General features: G+C 38.6%; 1 protein-coding gene across 1 annotated transcript in view; it reads left to right on the top strand.

Moving 5' to 3' along the window:
• Positions 1-3,892: 3,892 nt before the first annotated feature.
• ARHGAP15 (Rho GTPase activating protein 15) overlaps positions 3,893-23,811 on the top strand; it is a 1,708,250-nt gene continuing 1,688,331 nt past the window's right edge. Inside the window, exon 1 of the mRNA XM_053712626.1 lies at positions 3,893-4,259. Coding sequence (XP_053568601.1) covers positions 3,893-4,259 — 367 coding nt within the window. The remainder of the gene's footprint in view (positions 4,260-23,811) is intronic.

Here is a 23,811-nt window from a genome sequence, read left to right on the forward strand (position 1 = left end):
ACACTTAATAAATGTTATTAAAATAAAAGGTGATTTTGGGGGCGGAGCCAAGCCGTGCTTGAACATGGCTGCGTTCTAGCTGAGCTCCGTAGCTGTCGTAGCTCTAATGACACATAAAGGATAAGCGGGGGTCTTAAATTTGCCATTTCTAAACAACTAACACTTATGCCCTGAAATGGAGAAAGAATTTGCTGGCTGCAGACCCGTGGGGAGATTTTAGGTGTGGTTTTTGTTTGACCCAGTGGAGTTAGCGACCGCCATCTTTGATTACTTAGAGGAGAGAAAATTCTGCAGGCGCTCGCATACCGCATTCATGGAGTACCTACCCGATACAGCCAGACACACAAGGGCCACCTGCACTATCCCCACTCACGATCGAAGCAGTTCCTGTCACCTTGATTTGGACCACTGAGCTGCCTGGTGTACTACCGCATCGCATCGATCCGCGGCCTATGCAGGGGTGAGTTTCACGGCCAAGACTGTGGGGGCCCCCACCGCAAACACTACACGCTAACAGACACACTTAGACTTTAGAGAGATCATACTATACCTGCAAGTTTGGTGTGTAAAGAGGAGGCGACCTCCCCACCCCCTGCAAGGCCTATGCGATCTGCTAGATTTCATCTGACCTAACTTCTAATTTAAAACTCCAAGGCCTACATAACTATAAACTGCTACTCCATAATCAACGGGTCTCTTATTAGAAACCGGGAGTGAGTGATTAAGATCCTGTCTAGGCCTGAACCACTCGTTTGACGAATTGCAGGTGGGGCTGAAATGTCACAACGCAAAGGCCCAAAGTCAGAAAAACCACCTAAGGCAATATCGACTACGCCATCAGTGTCTACCTTTTTTCAATCATCAGAGACATCACCCCCTGACACATCTCACCCTCAAGACAAGTCTCCTTCAGACTCACAAACAGAATCTTCATCTTTACATCATCACACATTAAAGATGCTGCAATCACAACTAGCAGACCTTCCCTCTAAGTCTGACCTGGCCTCCTTAAGGTCCTTTATAAAAGAAGAAATGAGGGACCTTAAAAAAGAATTAACAGATATGGGCTCTCGAATTGAGTACCTGGAAGAGGGGCAAGATGCTCTTAATAATCTAGTCAGCTCCAATACAACTCAATTATCGATACAAGATTCAATTGTCCAAAGCCTACGGGAAAAGATAGAGGACTTGGATAATCGTGGAAGGCGCAATAACCTTAAGATACGTGGTGTCCCAGAAGAGGTCCAGCAAGACCAGTTAAAATCATATCTGAAGGACTTATGTGCCTTTCTATTGCCAAGGTCACCTATTCTCCAGACCGAAGACATTGAGCGAATACACAGGGCTCTTAGACCACCTTCAAAGCCGCCTGCACCCCCTAGGGATGTAATTATTAAGTTTCTACGCTATACCATTAAAGAAGATCTATGGCACGCAGCACGGGCTAGAAGAGAAATCTCGTTCAGAGACAGTTCTTTGCAGATATATCAAGATCTATGCCCACATACTATTCAGAGGAGGAAGGAGGTGAGATTTATCACAAAAGCTCTCCAAGACAATGACATTCGATATAGATGGGGTTTCCCCTTCAGTATAATAGCTACTCACCAGGGCACTCAGGCCATATATAAGAACTTTCAAGACCTAGAAAATTTCTCCAAGAAATTAAATATCTCTATCCATCCCCCAGAGGACAATGTTCTGAACTCATCTTCTCAACTAAAGGACAATAATTGTGACCTTCCCAGGGAACAACGATCTCAATGGATCAAATCACAAACTAAGAGACGCAAAACAGACCCTCCATCTCGAGAGGAATCCCACTAGCAAACTCATAAGGATTTTTTATTTCCTTTAACTCACAAGCCTTTGAAACTACCTCCTAACATTATGACTCAATCCAAGATAATATCAATGACACCACTGTAGTACTCCTCAAGGAGGTCCCTGAGTATGAAGGTTGGGTAAGACATAAAGTAAAAATGTAGTTGTGATGTGATATTGGGTTTAGTTTAAATAGCACCGCAAAGAGATTTGAAATCTTCCCTCTACCCTAAGCTTCATCTGGGGCTTACATAATTCAATCCTTCCATCATCTCACTACTCTCTCATGCAGTGGAGAGAGGGGCACAACACATTCCCACAGCAAGAAAGATGGAAAGGGATTCTCTTTTTACTAGGGGGTCCTCATTGACTATGCAAATATGACTTTTTATCATGCTCTCGGGGGATTACATGTTAAATTTCCTTATAATTTAAGTTTGGTCTTCACCTGCTAAACCATCAGGGCCCGCCCAGAAGGGTCATTCTGACCAATTTACTAGAAATGTTGCACAAACAAAGCACTAATATTGTTCTGATGATATACTGTTCAGTTTGTATTTCATGTTGTAATGAAAGTCTTGTTTTTACTCATTTATTGTGATATCAGAGTGATAGACCAGGCAGTTGTTGTTTACTTAGAATAGATTTACCTCTCTCACAGACAGACCCCCCCGCAATCCTATACTATAACTTGAATATATTAGTTTAGAGCAAAGATATGACACCGTTTCCCCCAATTATGGTGTATAATTTCACAGATACACTAAGTGTTGAAAATGTTTACTACAGTTTTTTTTTCTGTTTGTTACTGTTTTGATATATATGTTTTTGAGGTCTTGAATGTTTCAACATGTGTTTATTCTAAAGTCAGGAATTTGATATACCATTATCACAAGCCACCCAAAATAGGTTTCATGCTAATAATCCATGTCAACAAAAACAATGAATTATCTTAAAATCTTGTCCCATAATGTAAAGGGTTTCAATATTCCGCAGAAAAGATCTGTGGCAGTTAAAGATTATAAAAGACTACACTGTGATGTGGTGATGATTCAAGAGACCCACTTTAAAAGAGGCCACAAGCCCAAATCCTCCTTCTTGAAATTTGGTGCTACATATTTTGCCTCAAACTCCACTAAGCATAATGTTGTAGGAATACTAATCAATAAAAACACCCCCTTAAGGTTAACTCAGTTACCAGAGACAGGGAGGGAAGATATTTAATTCTCACAGGGTCTTTCCACCATAAAAATATTACATTAGTCAATATCTATGCTCCCAGCCTAGACTCCCCTCGTTTTTTTCAGCACATATGTAAAAGAATTATGGACACACGCCAACATTGTTTGATGATTGGTGGTGATTTCAACATAGCCTTAGACCTATCAATAGATTGCTCCACAGGTACATCCTCAACCTCTACCAAAGCCATACACCTAGTCAAAACCCATCTCTCCTCCTTGGCAGTCCACGATGCTTGGCGCTTGCACCATCCTAACGTTAGAGACTACACCTTCTATTCCTACCCCCACCAACATTACTCCAGGATAGACTATCTCATGATTGATGTCACTAGCCTAGCACAAGTTACACGAACAGAGATTCTTCCCATAACGTGGTCAGACCACGCCATGATTAGTTGTACACTAAACTTTCCATTGCAACCCCGCCTACGGCGAACCTGGAGACTAGATGAGACCCTATTAAAAGATCCCATGATTAGAATTCAAACAGCCAACAAACTAGAAGAGTATTTCAGGCTAAATGACACTCCAGGCATTAACCCCCAACACTTATGGAATGCACACAAGTGCTTTTTACGTGGAGAACTAATAGCTATGAAATCTGCCAAAACAAAACAAAACAAAACCATATTTACCTTTCTTCTCTGTTGACAGATTTAAACAAATTACAGTAAATACATAAGACCTTCCCTAACGACCGTTCCCTACTAGACAGCCTAGAACATAAGAGGCAACAGCTCAATTGCTACCTAGGCAAGGAAGCTAAACGAAACGCTTTATATTTAAGGAAAAAATTCTATGAGGGAGCAAACAAGCAGGGGAGGATGTTAGCCAGACAACTGAAGAGAAAAACACTTAGTAGATATATTACATATATTAAGGATGAGAAGGGCAAGGACTGGTATACATCTGTGGACATAGCAGAAAAGTTCAGACAGTACTATGAATCATTATATAACCTGAATCGTAGTGATACAACCCCAACAGACAATGCCATACAAGACTATTTAGCACAATTAGGCCTCCCCAAGATCACATCAGAACAAAAAGATGACTTAGACGCCCCCTTCACATTATCTGAGACTCTGAATGCAATCAAATCCCTTAAGGGGGGCAAAGCACCTGGACCGGACGGTTTTGGAAATGAGTCTAATTTGACAATTGTTTCTTCTATAAAATGTTGTACATTTGGTAAAACATACTTTCAATGGCTCCCAATACTAACATTTGCTTTTGCTATATTAGTGTTACAAACATGAAAGGCTGAATTACAATAGCTGGTGCAAACAGGGGGGCACCCACTGCTAAATCAATGCATATAAACACAATGGGCTAGATTAGAAGGGGTGTTCTTACTTTTTTCCCCATCATTTGTTGAAAGTAAAAGTGACTGTGAGAACGCAATCGCAGTTACACTCATATAAATACTATCTGATAAAATTATTCACATAAATATTTTTTAAAAAGTTATAGGGGTTGAAAGGTATATGGTAGGTGACAAGATGTTTGACTACAAAGGACTATATATACATACATATACAGTACATGTCTAAATATGTGCATGCATGTATATATGTGTGTACGCATTTAATTATGTATACATCTTTTACTGTATATTTACTGTATTTATATTTAACATTCCAATGTTCTTCACATACAGGATAATGTCATTTTCTCTTGTAAGATGTATCGAGTCCACGGATTCATCCTTTACTTGTGGGATATTCTCCTTCCCAACAGGATTTATTAGTGAATGGCTATTAATTTTTCAGAAATATTAGAATTTATTGATAGCTGTGATGGCTGGAAACATCGAGACTCTCATGTTTAAGTTATGTTAATCAGTTGAAAGAACTAGAGTATTAAAAACTAGAATCCAAGAAACATGTTAAGTTTTACTAGAAACGCATAAGAATGTCTCCTTTAATTGCATGTCATTTGAAAATGTACATGAAACCGTATTTGATTTGTAACTAATTTTTCTGAGATGTTGTAAACTATTACTGATTGGATTCTTAATAAAAAGACTTTGAAAAAAAAAAAGAAAAGGTGATGTTACACAGTGGTAAATAGTTTACTTTCCCAACTTTTTTAAAGTGTGTTGCAGTCTTCAGATTTGAAATAAGTGAATATAAAAATACATTAAATTCATCAAGTAATGTGTTTTCAATATAGTACAGGTGTTTGTTTTTTTGCATTTTCCATACTGTCCCAACTTTTTTAATTGGGTTGTATCAGATAAGCAAAAATTATGTTTTTTAGTTTAAATAGTTTAAATTTCTACATATTGCTATGTATACCTATATATGTATATTTATTTTTATAGATATACAGGTATAGATATCTATTTTTTTATTTACATTATCAGATATGTACCTTAAGATAACTCCGTTTGCGGGAGATCGATAATTAACCAGCCATTACAAGTGGCTGGTTATTGCTACTGCAAGCTCGTGGTAGGAATTAGCGCTCAGAAAATTAATCACTAGGCAGTTTAGGGCTTTAAAGTTGGTGGGGTGTTCGAAAAAAAAGGCACTGTAAAGTGCCTTTACATTGTGGTCTATTGGAACTGTGTGTTCCTATAGACCGCAATGTAAATATATATGTATATGCTGATATACATATGTTTGTGTTAATATGTGTATATACAAATATTAACACATAAATATATATGTATATAAGCATATACAGTACAAATATATTTAAAAATGGTTCCCCATCTTTGTGCTACTTACCCCCTTCACTGCGCGAGGATCTGATGCAGACCAAGGCTCCCATAGGAGCCTATGGAAGCGCGCTCTCGTGAGTGAAATTCTTTCTAGCACTGCGAACACAAGCTCACTTTCACATTGCGATTTACTTGTAATACCAGAACACATTATCGTGTGCTTATATCACAAAATGGAGCGCTAAGATTGGTTGCATGCAAACAATATTTAGCGCTCCACTTGTAATCAAGCCTTAAATGTGTAAACAAGGTTCTTCATTTTGTATTTATTAAATATGAAATACTGAAACATATTAATAAATAATGTAAATAATTATTATACATGTACTAAAAATTTCTAAAAAGATACATAGAATATATATATATATATATATATATATATATATATATATATATTGTATATATATATTGCCCTACTATGCCCCTTTAAACATTTAGGGATTATTATGTCCCTTTAAACATTGTTTACACATTTAGTTATTACCTCTGCTAGTTCAGTTCATCACATTTCTACTTACATTTGCTGGTTAAGTGTTAAGCAACTTCCTTACAGGATGTGTTGAAGAAGTCAGACTAATACTGCAGGCTTTTATTTTATATACTGTAAACATAGTGCTACATTTCCTAAATAGAAATAGCTGCAATTTTTGGATCTGCCAGCTTTGAAAATTATTTAATAGTGTGCGGTAATGTACATATGCTATAGCGTCACTCAGAAAAGTTTTCTGTAATATGCAAACAGGCTCCCTGTTTACTTTCGATGTAAATTTTAGTAAATCATGATTATTTATTTTTCTGTAGCTATCAAATTGTTCTTTTATATATATAATTAAAGTAGCAATAATAATTCACCTTACTCCCATTTATAGGAGGATAATGCCTATTTCTTCATCCCAGGATGAGCTATACCTTTGATCTGGGGCAGAGTCAGGGTAGTTTTGGGGGCGGAGTGGCAGTGAATTTTTTGGGGTGAGGTCAGCGTGTGCTTGGACCAAGGGTCAAGATGTCTAGGATCAAGGCATAGTGGTCTGGGGGTAGGTTCAGTGTGTCTGGGGTGAAGGCTGGGTGGTGTGGGGGTGGAGCAATTGGTCTGGGCTATATAAGCATGGTCTGCTGGATGTTCATATAGTCCTGGGTGGAGTCAAGGTGGTCCAGCGGCATGTGATTTTATGGACTGGGTGAAATTGGATCAAGTTGCAAAATACATAATATCAGGGAGTGCTGCTTATTATATGATTTAGATAAAACACTCTAAGTAGTGTCTCACTCTGATAGTCTAATTTGACAATTGTGAGTTTCTTCTATAAAATGTTGTACATTTGGTAAAACATACTTTCAATGGCTCCCAATACTAACATTTGCTTTTGCTATATTAGTGTTACAAACATGAAAGGCTGAATTACAATAGCTGGTGCAAACAGGGGGGCACCCATTGCTAAATCAATGCATATAAACACAATGGGCTAGATTAGAAGGGGTGTTCTAACTTTTTTCCCCATCATTTGTTGAAAGTAAAAGTGACTGTGAGAACGCAATCGCAGTTACACTCATATAAATACTATCTGATAAAACTATTCACATAAATATTTTTTAAAAAGTTATAGGGGTTGAAAGGTATATGGTAGGTGACAAGATGTTTGACTACAAAGGACTATATATACATACATATACAGTACATGTCTAAATATGTGCATGCATGTATATATGTGTGTACGCATTTAATTATGTATACATCTTTTACTGTATATTTACTGTATTTATATTTAACATCCCAATGTTCTTCACATACAGGATAATGTAATTTTCTCTTGTAAGATGTATCGAGTCCACGGATTCATTCTTTACTTGTGGGATATTCTCCTTCCCAACAGGAAGTGGCAAAGAGAGCACACAGCAGAGCTGTCCATATAGCTCCCCCTCTAGCTCCACCCTCCAGTCATTCTGCTGGCTCTAAGCAATCGGAAGGGTAAAGTGAATGTGGTGTTAGAAATGTAGTTTTTATTTTCTACAAGCAAAAGTTTGTTATTTTAAATGGTGCCGGTGTGTGCTATTTACTCTCTAGCAGAAAGGACACTACTTTCATGTCAAACGGTTTTTATTGAAAATTTTGTTTGTTTGAGACACTTTGAGGGTTACTTTGGGTTTCTTTCAGGGGTTGTTACCCACATGGCTATTATTCAAACACTTGGGAGTGTTTCTTTAGGCCTCACAAGCACCGTAGTGAGGTGGGAGGGGCCTAATTTCACGCCTCAGATGCGCAGTTATATTTGACTAGAAGTTAAGGCTGCTTCACATGGAGGGTCCGGCTGCAGTTTGAGGGCCTATAAGAAGTTTTTCCCCACAAATCTGGTTCCTAAGGGCAGGTAGGGCCACATCAGAGCTGTGGCAGGGTGCTGAACGTTTTTTTAACCGTTTTTTTGGCTTACTGTCGATCCGGTTTTGGCATTAAGGGGTTAATCATTTTTATTGCTAGTGGTGCAATCTTACTAATGCTTTAGGTACATACTGTAAAAATTTCGAAAAGTTTGCTGCATTTTTTCACTGTTTTGCAAAATTGTGTGCCTTTTTTATCTCTTAAAGGCACTGTAACGTTTTTTTCAAAGCGTGTCTTTACTTGATTAAAGTGATTTCCAAGCCTGTTTGTTTTAATACTAGTCTTTTAAACATGTCTGACACCAAGGAAAATCCTTGTTCAATGTGTTTTGAAGCCATGGTGGAACCCCCCCTCAGAATGTGTCCCACTTGTACTGATATGTCTATACACTTTAAAGAACATATTGTTGCACTTAAAAATGTGGCCCAAGATGATTCTCAGACAGAAGGTAACGAGGTTAGCCCGTCAACCTCTCCCCAAGTGTCACAACCAGTTACGCCCGCTCAAGCGATGCCTAGCACCTCTAGTGTGTCTAACTCTTTTACCTTGCAAGACTTGGCGGCAGTTATGAATAATACTCTCTCAGTGTTTTTATCTAAACTGCCCGTGTTACCTGCAAAGCGTGATAGCTCTGTTTTAAGAACAGATTCTGAGCATTCTGATGCTTTAGTAGCCGTATCAGATATACCCTCACAACGCTCTGAAGTGGGGGCGAGGGATGTGCTTTCTGAGGGAGAAATTTCCGATTCAGGAAAGGTTTCTCCTCAGACAGATTCAGATACGTTGGCTTTTAAATTTAAACTAGAACACCTCTGCTTATTGCTCAGGAAGGTATTAGTTACTCTGGATGACTGCGACCCTATGGTGGTTCCAGAGAAATTGTGTAAAATGGATAAGTATCTAGAAGTTCCTTTTTACACTGATGTGTTCCCGGTCCCTAAGAGGATTGCGGATATCGTTACTAGGGAGTGGGATAGACCAGGTATTCCCTTTGTTCCCCCTCCTGTTTTTAATAAAATGTTCCCCATATCTGACCCCATGCGGGACTCATGGCAGACGGTCCCTACGGTGGAGGGGGCTATTTCTTCACTTGCTAAACGCACAACCATACCAATTGAAGACAGTTGTGCTTTTAAAGACCCTATAGATAAAAAATTAGAGGGTTTACTTAAGAAAATTTTTGTTCAGCAAGGTTTTCTTCTCCAACCTATAGCTGCTTTCTGGTTCGAGGCGCTGGAAGATGCGCTCCAGACGGAGACCTCATATGAGGACATTATGGACAGAATTAAGGCTCTTAAGCTGGCTAATTCTTTTATCACAGATGCCGCTTTCCAACTAGCTAAGTTAGCGGCAAAGAATTCAGGTTTCGCCATTTTAGCGTGCAGGGCGCTATGGCTAAAGTTCTGGTCGGCCGATGTGTCGTCAAAATCCAAACTCTTGAACATCCCTTTCAAAGGAAAGACCCTCTTCGGGCCTGAATTGAAAGAGATTATTTCAGAAATCACTGGGGGAAAAGGCCATGCTCTCCCTCAGGACAAGTCCTTTAAGATAAAAAACAAACAAAATAATTTTCGTTCCTTTCGGAATTTCAGGCGCGGTCTCGCTTTATCCTCCCCTGCTACAAAGCAAGAGGGTAACTCTTCGCAACCCAGGTCAGCCTGTAAACCTTACCAGGGCTGGAACAAGGGTAAACAGGCCAAGAAGCCTGCAGCTGCCTCCAAGTCAGCATGGTGGGGTAGCCCCAGATCCGGGACCGGATCTAGTAGGGGGCAGACTCTCTCTCTTTGCTCAGGCTTGGGCAAGAAACGTACACGATCCCTGGGCCTTAGAGATTGTATCCCAGGGATATCTTCTAGAATTCAAAGACTCCCCTCCAAGGGGAAGGTTCCACATTTCTCGTCTGTCTACAGACCAGACAAAGAAAGAGGCATTCTTACGCTGTGTAGAAGACCTACATACAATGGGTGGGATCCACCCAGTTCCAATTGCGGAACAAGGGCTGGGTTTTTACTCAAACCTGTTTGTGGTTCCCAAGAAAGAAGGAACTTTCAGACCAATCCTGGATCTCAAAATTCTAAACAAATTCCTCAGAGTCCCATCATTCAAGATGGAGACCATTCGGAGAATCTTGCCAATGATCCAGGAGGGTCAATATATGACTACCATGGATCTAAAGGATGCGTATCTGCACATCCTATCCACAAAGATCATCACCAGTTTCTCAGGTTCGCCTTTCTGGACAAGCATTACCAATTTGTGGCTCTTCCTTTCGGGTTGGTCACTGCTCCCAGAATTTTCACAAAGGTGCTAGGGTCCCTCCTGGCAGTTCTAAGACTGCGGGGCATAGCAGTGGCGCCTTATCTAGACGACATCTTAATTCAAGAGTCGACATTCCAAAGAGCCAAGTCTCACACGGAAATTGTATTGGCCTTTCTGAGGTCTCATGGGTGGAAGGTGAACATCAAAAAGAGTTCTCTCTCCCCCCTCACAAGAGTTTCCTTCCTAGGAACTCTAATAGACTCGGTAGAAATAAAAATATTTCTGACGGAGGTCAGAAAGTTAAAACTCTTAACCACTTGCCGAGCCCTTTATTCTATTCCTCGGCCATCTGTAGCTCAGTGCATGGGGACAATCGGGCTAATGGTAGCGGCAATGGACATAGTCACTTTTGCATGGATACACCTAACACTGCAACTATGCATGCTCAAACAGTGGAATGGGGATTATGCAGATTTGTCTCCTCAAATACAGCTGGACCAGGGGACCAGAGATTCTCTTGTCTAGTGGTGGTCTCAGGATCACCTGTCTCAGGGAATGTGTTTCCGCAGACCAGAGTGGATCATCGTAACAACCGACGCCAGTCTGTTGGGCTGGGGTGCAGTCTGGGACTCCCTAAAAGCTCAGGGCTTATGGTCTCGGGAAGAAGCTCTTCTCCCGATAAACATTCTGGAACTGAGGGCGATATTCAACGCGCTCCAGGCATGGCCTCAGCTAGCTGCGGCCAAATTCATCAGATTTCAGTCGGACAACATCACGACTGTAGCTTACATCAATCATCAAGGGGGAACAAGGAGTTCCCTAGCAATGATGGAAGTAACAAAAATAATCAGGTGGGCAGAGGATCACTCTTGCCATCTCTCAGCAATTCACATCCCAGGAGTAGACAACTGGGAGGCGGATTTTCTAAGTCGTCAGACTTTTCACCCGGGGGAGTGGGAACTCCACCCGGAGGTGTTTGCCCAGCTGACTCAACTATGGGGCACTCCAGAATTGGATCTGATGGCGTCCCGTCAGAACACCAAGCTTCCGCTTTACGGGTCCAGATCCCGGGATCCCCAGGCGGTGCTGATAGATGCTCTAGCAGCGCCTTGGTCCTTCAATCTGGCCTATGTTTTTCCACCATTTCCTCTCCTCCCTCGTCTGGTTGCCAGAATCAAGCAGGAGAGGGCTTTGGTGATTCTAATAGCGCCTGCGTGGGCCACGCAGGACCTGGTATGCAGACCTAGTGGACATGTCATCTGTTCCACCATGGATGCTACCAATGAGGCAGGACCTTCTAATACAAGGTCCTTTCAAACATCCAAATCTAATTCTATCAAAGTGTGGTTTCTCTGAGTCGGTTATTGATACCCTGATTCAGGCTAGAAAGCCTGTCACCAGGAAAATCTACCATAAGATTTGGCGAAAATATATTTTTTGGTGTGAATCCAAGGGTTACTCATGGAGTAAGATTAGGATTGCCAGGATATTGTCCTTTCTCCAAGAAGGATTGGAGAAAGGATTATCAGCTAGTTCCTTAAGAGGACAGATATCTGCTTTGTCTATTCTTTTACACAAATGTCTGGCAGAGGTACCAGACGTTCAAGCGTTTAGTCAGGCTTTAGTCAGAATCAAGCCTGTTTATAGACCTGTGGCATGGAGTCTGAATTTAGTTATTTCAGTTCTGCAAGGGGTTCCGTTTGAACCTTTACATTCCATAGATATTAAGCTTTTATCTTGGAAAGTTTTGTTTTTGGTAACTATCTCTTCTGCTCGAAGAGTTTCAGAGTTATCTGCTTTACAGTGTGATTCACCTTACCTGGTTTTCCATGCAGATAAGGTAGTTTTGCGTACCAAACCCGGTTTTCTTCCTAAGGTTGTGTCTAATAAGAATATTAACCAGGAAATTGTTGTTCCTCCTCTGTGTCCTAATCCATTTTCGAAGAAGGAACGTCTGTTACACAATCTTGATGTGGTTCGTGCTTTAACGTTCTATTTACAAGCAACTAAGGATTTCAGACAAACAACTTCATTGTTTGTTATCTATTCTGGTAAGAGGAGAGGTCAGGTGACTGCTACCTCTCTTTCCTTTTGGCTGAAAAGCATCATCCGTTTGGCCTATAAGACTGCTGGCCAGCAGCCTCCCGAAACAATTACTGCTCATTCTACCAGAGCAGTGGCTTCCACATGGGCTTTTAAAAATGAGGCTTCTGATGAACAGATTTGTAAGGCAGCGACTTGGTCTTCGCTGCATACTTTTTCCAAATTTTACAAATTCGATACTTTTGCTTCTTCGGAGGCTATTTTTGGGAGAAAGGTTTTACAAGCAGTGGTGCCTTCCGTTTAAGGTACCTGTCTTGTTCCCTCCCTTCATCCGTGTCCAAAACTTTGGTATTGGTATCCCACAAGTAAAGGATGAATCCGTGGACTCGATACATCTTACAAGAGAAAACAGAATTTATTCTTACCTGATAAATTACTTTCTCTTGTGATGTATCGAGTCCACGGCCCGCCCTGGCTATTAAGTCAGGTAGTTTTTTTTGTTTAAACTACAGTCACCACTACACCCTATGGTTTCTCCTTTTTCTTCCTAACCTTCGGTCGAATGACTGGGGGGTGGAGCTAGAGGGGGAGCTATATGGACAGCTCTACTGTGTGCTTTCTTTGCCACTTCCTGTTGGGAAGGAGAATATCCCACAAGAAAAGGATGAATCCGTGGACTTGATACATCACAAGAGAAAGTAATTTATCAGGTAAGCATAAATTCTGTTTTTATTGTAAATATATGCTTCTCTATATATCTGTATATACCTATACCTGTATATCTATTCCTATAGATATATAGGTATAGATATATATTTTATGTTAACACTATCACATTCACATATACATAGAAATATATATTTTATAATACAAAAAAATCCTATGTGAAGAACAGAGAATTGTAAAATATTGGTAACACGATTTGTGTTTATCGATTTAGATCTAATTCAGTGTCGGGTTAGCACACATGAAGAATTACTAATCTTACATTGCATTATTGAAATATTATATATAAAATATTAGAAAATATTTATAATAATTAGGAACAATTTTTATACATATTGTAAAAAAGGTGTGTTCTTACATGTTTTCATCTACTTAAATGGATGGTAAACTCCATATTATTCGTTTACAGGAATAGTCTTGTTGGATCACATTAATTATATACACTTAATTTAATTTAGTACAATATATTAAAAATAACTTACAATTCTTTTTATTATAAGTCCTTCTGTTCCATTTCAATTCCAGCCCCCTGTGACGTCACATTGCTTGTTTATATTTTTAGACAAATCAGTAAGCCTGTCGCCCTCCAGGCTTACTTCAATGTAACCAGCTTTACGCTTGCGCAATATAGCATTATTCCCGCAATTTCCCATCAAATCAGGAGCCTTTAAATCGGCTGGCAAATTTGCTCGTTCATGTGTTGGTACCACATGCGCTCATTCGCACTTTCCACACGTAATATTTTCAAAATATGTCTTTGTATAGCATAACTATAGCTCTCAGACTCGCTGTTATCCCTGTTTTTTTATGTATAGGAAGTAAACATTGGATGTCATGACCAATGTTCCCTCTAATTTTTTTTACAGCTGTGTGGAGCTGCTTCTGATCTGAGCAGAATTTTTTTTACACAACCTAGTGACTGGGCAGTATATATATACACTGTGTGCAGAATTATTAGGCAAATGAGTATTTTGACCACATCATCCTCTTTATGCATGTTGTCTTACTCCAAGCTGTATAGGCTCGAAAGCCTGCTACCAATTAAGCATATTAGGTGATGTGAATCTCTGTAATGAGAAGGGGTGTGGTCTAATGACATCAACACCCTATATCAGGTGTGCATAATTATTAGGCAACTTCCTTTCCTTTGGCAAAATGGGTCAAAAGAAGGACTTGACAGGCTCAGAAAAGTCAAAAATAGTGAGATATCTTGCAGAGGGATGCAGCACTCTTAAAATTGCAAAGCTTCTGAAGCGTGATCATCGAACAATCAAGCGTTTCATTCAAAATAGTCAACAGGGTCGCAAGAAGCGTGTGGAAAAACCAAGGCGCAAAATAACTGCCCATGAACTGAGAAAAGTCAAGCGTGCAGCTGCCAAGATGCCACTTGCCACCAGTTTGGCCATATTTCAGAGCTGCAACATCACTGGAGTGCCCAAAAGCACAAGGTGTGCAATACTCAGAGACATGGCCAAGGTAAGAAAAGCTGAAAGACGACCACCAAAACGTCAAGACTGGGCCAAGAAATATCTCAAGACTGATTTTTCTAAGGTTTTATGGACTGATGAAATGAGAGTGAGTCTTGATGGGCCAGATGGATGGGAACGTGGCTGGATTGGTAAAGGGCAGAGAGCTCCAGTCCGACTCAGACGCCAGCAAGGTGGATTTGGAGTACTGGTTTGGGCTGGTATCATCAAAGATGAGCTTGTGGGGCCTTTTCGGGTTGAGGATGGAGTCAAGCTCAACTCCCAGTCCTACTGCCAGTTTCTGGAAGACACCTTCTTCAAGCAGTGGTACAGGAAGAAGTCTGCATCCTTCAAGAAAAACATGATTTTCATGCAGGACAATGCTCCATCACACGCGTCCAAGTACTCCACAGCGTGGCTGGCAAGAAAGGGTATAAAAGAAGAAAATCTAATGACATGGTCTCCTTGTTCACCTGATCTGAACCCCATTGAGAACCTGTGGTCCATCATCAAATGTGAGATTTACAAGGAGGGAAAACAGTACACCTCTCTGAACAGTGTCTGGGAGGCTGTGGTTGCTGCTGCACGCAATGTTGATGGTGAACAGATCAAAACACTGACAGAATCCATGGATGGCAGGCTTTTGAGTGTCCTTGCAAAGAAAGGTGGCTATATTGGTCACTGATTTGTTTTTGTTTTGTTTTTGATTGTCAGAAATGTATATTTGTGAATGTTGAGATGTTATATTGGTTTCACTGGTAAAAATAAATAATTGAAATGGGTATATATTTGTTTTTTGTTAAGTTGCCTAATAATTATGCACAGTAATAGTCACCTGCACACACAGATATCCCCCTAAAATAGCTATAACTAAAAACAAACTAAAAACTACTTCCAAAACTATTCAGCTTTGATATTAATGAGTTTTTTGGGTTCATTGAGAACATGGTTGTTGTTCAATAATAAAATTAATCCTCAAAAATACAACTTGCACCTGACTGATCTGAAAGAACAGAACACCGGCATGAGCAACCTGACTTTATCAGTGCGCGGGCCTATGCAGAACAGTGCGTGCCCGCACTGCTGCGCATGCTACAAGGAACGTTGGTCATGACTAAATGTTTACTTGCTATACATCATGTAACAGACTGTGCTTGCACTATTTAGGAGCCGTGTAGGGATCGAGCAGAGGCTATGACGTATTTAGCGGTGGGACCACAATACACTTCACTTTGATTTTGCTATGGAATTTAGATGGGCGGAGCTTAGACGCGATAATACACATTTAGAAAACCATATAAATATACTGAAAGTAAGTATGGAATAATTTAATTTTATATGCTGTTTGCTTAATGCTATATTGATGGATCTTAATATTAAATTCAACATCATCTGAGTTTACCATCACTTTAACTGCAAAGGGCTCCAAAGCACTTATATTTATGTCTATATATGCATACATATGTATTTATGTAGAATGAAATGAGTTAAACCCGGAGACTCTTCAATTGTGATTACAATTAAAACACAACATCTTTATTTCTCCTTTTAAAACAGGTACAAGAGAGTGCAATATTGGTGATGGTATGTCTGTCAGTCTCGCTGACGCGTTTTGGCTATCATGGCATAGTCATAGTGTGAATACTGACAGATACACCCATTTATTTAAAACAAGAGACATCGTCTGATAGGTTAAAAACAAAAGACAACCTCCTATCTTAATTAAACTGTTTGCACATTGTGAATTCATATCACTTGTTTTCCTTGCACTACTCTGTTTAAGTCATCATTGTAAGAGAGGAATATAATGCAAGATTAATTGGAAGTTAAACCTTGCTTATAGTGTAAAAATGTATAATAATGTATACCCCCCATTCTGTTACTGCGCCACATCTTTGGTATTTAACTGTCTAGCTGATGAGGCAGTTAGGCCCAGCATGCACACAGAACAGCAGCACCACTGGTGGCAGGAGGATATCATCATACATCTAATCTGAGATCTCACTAACATAATGATGACTATGGTGACCAAACATTTTATCTGGGATCTCAAATAGATGTATAGCTGGCATAATGGAGACTGCAGGGCCACACATTTAAGATGATGACAGTACATGTGATGTTTGCACATAACTGGCATAACTGGGGTTGCAGCGAATATGCATCTGATTTGTGGTTTCAATATATATTTACTATAAAAAAAGTAACTCAAAGGTCTATAATTGAATAAATCTCCTTTAATTGATAAAACCTGTATTTTATTTCTGTTAAAAATATGTTTTTGAATATATTTTTTTATAGAGAGGAAGAGGACAAAATATAAATTTTGCTCATAAAGAAGAAATATTTAGACATGTTTAGGGAACGCCTTGTTCATCGCATTCTCTAAAACCATAAAACCTAATTTACTTTGAAAAGAACAGGTACAATTTAACTTGCACATTTACTAAATAAACTAAAACACGCACACAATATGATGTAAATACAGCTCTCATTGTATTAAGTACAATATAGTATTAATGTGTATTGCATTGTTTGTATACAAATAATTTAAATTCATATTTTCCCATGTAGAATAAAAATAGTATAAAACAATTAAAATAACATTATGTGAGTAATATGTCTTACATTATTTAGTTCCCCTACACTATTTACATCGCTAACAATAAATGCCCTGTACCAGCCTCCAAAACTGACCAAGCACTCCCATTAGGTACCACGACTCTACTGACTGCACCAACTTCACATTTGTGCCACAAAACCCTTCCCCTGTCCAACTCCTCTGATGGGCATTGTCATTTTAAACAGTAGCAGACCTGGGGCCCTATCCGATATGCAGCGTCGCCCGCAAAAGCCGGCAACGCCAAATTTTGCCCTGGTTTGGTATCCTATATACTGCGTAACATAGAAGTTACGCTTGTATATTTCAAACTTTGGCCGTAGTTTTTTGGCCCATAGACTGATATAGAAAAGCCGTGCAATTTGGTATCCAATATACAGCGTAAGGACTTATGTGGTGAAAATGGAGAAATCTTACTCCATTTTCACCTCGCCACAAAATGCAGGCGTAGCAGGCCTTGCGCTTAGTATTGGACCACTGTAACTCCCTAAAATGCCTGCAAAATAAAACCTAACACCTAACGCATGCGCAATGTCTATCTACCTGTCAACTGCAATCCCCCACCGCAATACCTAATAAAGTGTTTAACCCCTAAACCGCCGCTCCCGGACCCCGCCGCCACCTACATTATATGCATTACCCCCTAATTTGATCCCCCTACACTGCCGCCACCTACATTAAATGTATTACCCCCTAATCTGACCCCCCTACACCGTCGCCACCTACATTAAATGTATTACCCCCTAATCTGACCCCCCTACACCGCCGCCACCTATATTAAATATATTACCCCTAATCTGATCCCCCTACATCGCCGCCAATTACATTAAATGTATTACCCCTAATCTGACCCCCCTACACCGCTGTCACCTATATTAAATTTATTAACCCCTAATAAGATCCCCCTACACCGCCACCACCTATATTAAATATATTAACCTCTAATCTAATCCCCCTACACCGCCGCCACCTATATTAAATATATTAACCCCTAAACCTAAGTCAAACCCTAACACCCCCTAACTTAATTATTATTTAAATAAATCTAAATAATATTAATATTATTAACTAAATTATTCCTATTTAAAACTAAATACTTACCTATGAAATAAACCCTAATATAGCTACAATATAATTAATAATTACATTGTAGCTATTTTAGGGTTTATATTTATTTTACAGGTAACTTTGTATTTATTTTAACCAGGTACAATAGCTATTAAATAGTTAATAACTATTTAATAGATACCTAGTTAAAATAATTACAAACTTACCTGTAAAATAATCCTAACCTAAGTTACAAATGCACCTAACACTACACTATCAATAAATTAATTAAATAAACTACAATTATCTAAACTAAAATACAATTAAATAAACTAAACTATATTACAAAAAACCCCACTAAATTACAAAAAAGTAAAAAAAGATTACAAGAATTTTAAGCTAATTACACCTAATCTAAGCCCCCTAATAAAATAAAAAAGCCCCCCAAAATAATAAAATTTCCCTACCCTAAACTAAATTACAAAAGTAATCAGCTCTATTACCAGCCCTTAAAAGGGCCTTTTGCGGGGCATTGCCCCAAAGTAATCAGCTCTTTTACCTGTAAAAAAAAGAACAACCCCCCCATTACAACCCACAACCCACATACTCCTACTCTAAAACCCACCCGATCCCCCCTTAAAAAACCTAAGTCTAACACCCAAGTGTTCCTTACCTGTCATGAAGGCCGGCGGAGAAGGTCCTGTTCCAGGCGGTGAAGTATTCTTCCAAGCGGCGACCTCTTCTTCTTCCAGGAACCAGCTGGCGCGGAGCGGAGGAGTTGAAGACTGATGACTGCGGAGCTGAAGACCGTCCACTCTGGAACTGAAGACCTGCGATGCTGGAACTGAAGATCGGCGACGCTGGAACTGAAGACCGCGGAGCCATGGAGCGTGGAGGATCCTCTTCATACGATCTCTGCCGTACACTGAATAGGAATTCAAGGTACGCGATTAAAAATGGCGTCCCTTGAATTCCTATTGGCTGATTTGAGCCTTCAAATTCAAATCAGCCAATCAGATGAGAGCTACTGTAATTCTATTGGCTGATTTGAATAGCCAATAGAATAAGAGCTACTGACATTCTATTGGCTATTCAAATCAGCCAATAAATCACCGCCTGGAACAGGACCTTCTCCGCCGGTCTTCACGACAGGTAAGGAGCACTTGGGTGTTAGACTTAGGTTTTTTTAAGGGGGGATCGGGTGGGTTTTAGAGTAGGGGTGTGTGGGTGGTGGGTTGTAATGGAGGGGTTGTTCTTTTTTTACAGGTAAAAGAGCTGATTACTTTGGGACAATGCCTCGCAAAAGGCCCTTTTAAGGGTTGGTAATAGAGCTGATTACTTTTGTAATTTAGTTTAGGGTAGGGAAATTTTATTATTTTGGTGGGCTTTTTTTATTTTATTAGGGGGCTTAGATTAGGTGTAATTAGCTTAAAATTCTTGTAATCTTTTTTTACTTTTTTGTAATTTAGTGGGTTTTTTTTTGTAATATAGTTTAGTTTATTTAATTGTATTTTAGTTAAGATAATTGTAGTTTATTTAATTAATTTATTGATAGTGTAGTGTTAGGTGCATTTGTAACTTAGGTTAGGATTTATTTTACAGGTAAGTTTGTAATTATTTTAACTAGGTATCTATTAAATCGTTATTAACTATTTAATAGCTATTGTACCTAGTTAAAATAAATACAAAGTTACCTGTAAAATAAATTTAAACCCTAAAATAACCACAATGTAATTATTAATTATATTGTAGCTATCTTAGGGTTTATTTTATAGGTAAGTATTTAGTTTTAAATAGGAATAATTTAGTTAATAATATTAATATTATTTAGATTTATTTAAATAATAATTAAGTTAGGGGGTGTTAGGGTTAGACTTAGGTTTAGGGGTTAATATATTTAATATAGGTGGCGGCGGTGTAGGGGGATCATATTAGGGGTTAATACATTTAATATAGGTGGCGGCTGTGTAGGTGGCTCAGATTAGGAGGTAATATAGTTAATATAAGTGGCAGCGGTGTAGAGGGCTCAGATTAGGGGTAATATAGTTAATGTAGTTGGCGACGGGGTCCGGGAGCAGCGGTTTAGGGGTTAATACTAGGATAGGTTTATTGCGGTATGGGCTATGGCAGTTTAGGGGTTAATAATTAGGCTTATTGCGTTGTGGGGGGTTGTCGGTCTAGGGGTTAATACATTTATTGTTAGGAGTGAGAGGGGGGATTGCGGATAGAGGGGTATACGTGTCAGACTATTTTTGGGGCGGCGTGTTAGACAGTTATGGGAGATTTAAGACTTTAGTTAGTTTTTTTAGGTGGTGGCAGTTTCTAAAGTGCTGTAAGTCACTGGCAACTCCAGAAATTTGTACTTACGCTTATTTCTGGACAGCACTAGTTTGTCCAACTTATGGCACTTTAGCAACTGTCGGCGCCGTATATGTGATAGCCCGATGTGCGAGGTAAAACTACGGGCGGCGCAGGTTTCCACGCTTGCGCCGAAACCTGCGCCGTATATCGGATCGAGCCCCTGAATTGTACTGCTCTGCATAACAAATGGGAGTTTTAAAGTGACGCTCCGGTCAAAATTGAAATGCACATAGATGAATTATGTCTGAATAGAAACATTTTTGCAATATACATGTATTGGTAAAAATGCTTCTAGTAAAAGTTATCACCGTTTTAGTGTTAACATGTTTCTCTGCACGTGGATGTGAAGCATAGCTAGATATTCGCAGTGCACCAGCATTTTAAATACTGCAGCAGCTCAAAGCGCCAGTGTTTTTGTTTTATCATATCAGCAATTAACAAATTGAGTCATTACCAAATGGTACAAACACCTTAGGCTCTCTCAGCAAGTGCTGTGTTTAAAATGCTGGTGCACAGTGCATACTTAAATACACTTTTGAAACAGCTATAGCTTTTATTAGAATAATTTTTGCTTATACTGTACATGTATATTACAAAACTGCTTCTATTCAAAACTAAAATGCATCCATGTGGATTTCAATTTTGGCTGAAATGTCCCTTGAAGCTCCTTTAAAATATATTGTACAAAACACGTGACATATTTAAATTTTAAAAAACAAATTCTATAAAATGAATAATTCTTTTAAAATTAAAAATTAACAGGAAGTGGCTATCAAAGTATGTTGATATGTTTTTCCTTCTTATCAATATTCTGTTTGTTTATTGCAATGCAAGGAGGATTGAAATTCTTGAATTGATTTGCTAAAAGTATAAATTCTTCATTCAAGTGTAAAGAAAAGTATATTGCTTAAAATAAAAGAGCATATGTGGAAGTGAAATAGATATGCAAAGATAGCAGGAAGTGGTTTCATTTGTAGCACTGTTTAGTGTAGAGTATATACATTATATTCACGGGCAGTAAAACATTCCACTTGATTGCTTTACTTTCTACATGTGACTACTGTTATTTCCTACTGTAGATGAAAACCCTTCTTAGCAGTTGAAAACCGTTTGAAAGCAAGAAGCTATTAGTAAATCACTGGGTAAGTAAGTAGTAATTTTACACTACACATTTATGTAAAACTATACATATGTCATTATGCAAGCTGTTATACAGTAAGTTAAAATGGGGAAAAAGTACTTCCGTAGTAACACACATAGATATATAAATATTTGTTACTTGTTCTAATAATGTTGTTTGGAGGGAAAAATATGTAAAAAAAAAAAAAAAAAAGATGCATAAATGGTTTACTGTAAAGATGAGATTGTTTATTTCCTTAACAGAATATGTGTTTTTAAAACATGTACTTGCTTATAATTATTATGTTATTTACTTCAAGTAATAGGTTGTTATACAAGTTGTAAAATAATATATGATTTATATAAAATGATTGGTTATTGGTTAAGCAATAAAGCCTACATCACATTTCATTTGAAAACTTAAGAACTGGTAGTGACAGCAAAAATATTCAAACAATATTACTAGCTGTGGTTAAGTGCTGCAATTTGTTTATTTTGTATAGTGCTAGTGACAGTTCTGTGGCCTTACTTAGTATGGAAGAAATGTTGACATTTGTAAATATATTTTGAAAACATTAAAAATCTTAGATTTTATAGTATTATATCAGCCTTTTAATAGTATATACTCAAAGTATGCTGTATTGCTAAAATATCATTTGGTTGTGTATAGTTACAACATTTTGAGATGTGTTATGAACATTAAGGGCTCTATTCACAAAGAGAGGAATTGCAGGGGAATTGTTGGTGATTTGAAATCTTTTTATTAACTATGCTTTATCAAGGGCCAAACCCAGTGAGTACTTTCTGCAGGAAGAGCTGAGCTAGCCCAGTGCAATGCATAGCTAGGGCTGCACACGATTCACCTGCAATTCTTCAATTGTACGTGAATTGTACACAGCATTAAAGGGATAGTAAAGTCAGAATTAAGCCTTCATGAGTCAGATAGGGCATGAGATTTTAAAAAACTTTCCAACTTACTTTTATCATCAAAATTGCTTTGTTTTCTTGTTATTCTTTGTTAAAGTCTAAACCTAGGTAGGCTCACAGGCTGATTTCTATATCCTTGAAAGCTGCCTCTTATCTCAATGCATTTTATTAACTAGACAGTGCTAGTTCATGTGTGCCATGTGATAACATTGTGCTCACTTCCTATGGAGTTATGCATGAGTTAGCACTAATTGGCTGAAATGGAAGTTTGTAAAAACACAGAGATAAGGGTGCAGTCTACAGAGGCTTGGATACAAAATAATCACACAGGTAAAAAAGTGTATTCATATAACAGTGTTGTTTATAAAAACTGGGGAATGAGTGATATAGGGATTATCTATCTTTTTAAACAATACAAAATTTCAAATAGACTGTCCTCCGAGATACTCACTGGGTTTGACCCTTCATAATGGATAGTTAATGGTGGGAATTAAAATGTGTCAAGTCACCTGCCATTCACCTCTTAATGAATAGACCCCTACATATATATATATAATATAATGCATTGTAGTAAGCATGTTTTAAACATGACATATTTTGAATTATTTTTGCTAAAAACAAAACACACAAGTGATGTATACAGCATGTCTTTACATCGTTTGAGCAGACATCGGCCACCATTCCAATCCATTAAAGGACCAGTCAACACAGTATATTTGCATAATCAACAAATGCAATATTACAAGACAAAGCAAAAGCACTTTTTTCTGACAATTTTAAAAGTTATGTCTTTTTCCACTCCCCCTGTACCATGTGACAGCCATCAGCCAATCACAAATGCATACACGTACCATGTGACAGCCATCAGCCATTCACAAATGCATACACGTATATGAAAGCCATTTTTTTCTTTCATGATTCAGATAGAGCAGCAATTTTAAGCAACTTTCTAATTTACTCATATTATCAATTTTTCTTCATTCTCTTGGCATCTTTATTTGAAAAGCAGGAATGTAAGCTTAGGAGCTGGCCCATTTTTGGTTCAGACCTGGGCAGCGCTTGCTGATTGGTGG

The sequence above is a fragment of the Bombina bombina genome, chromosome 1 (genome assembly GCF_027579735.1).
Source record: "Bombina bombina isolate aBomBom1 chromosome 1, aBomBom1.pri, whole genome shotgun sequence".
NCBI lineage: Eukaryota > Metazoa > Chordata > Amphibia > Anura > Bombinatoridae > Bombina > Bombina bombina.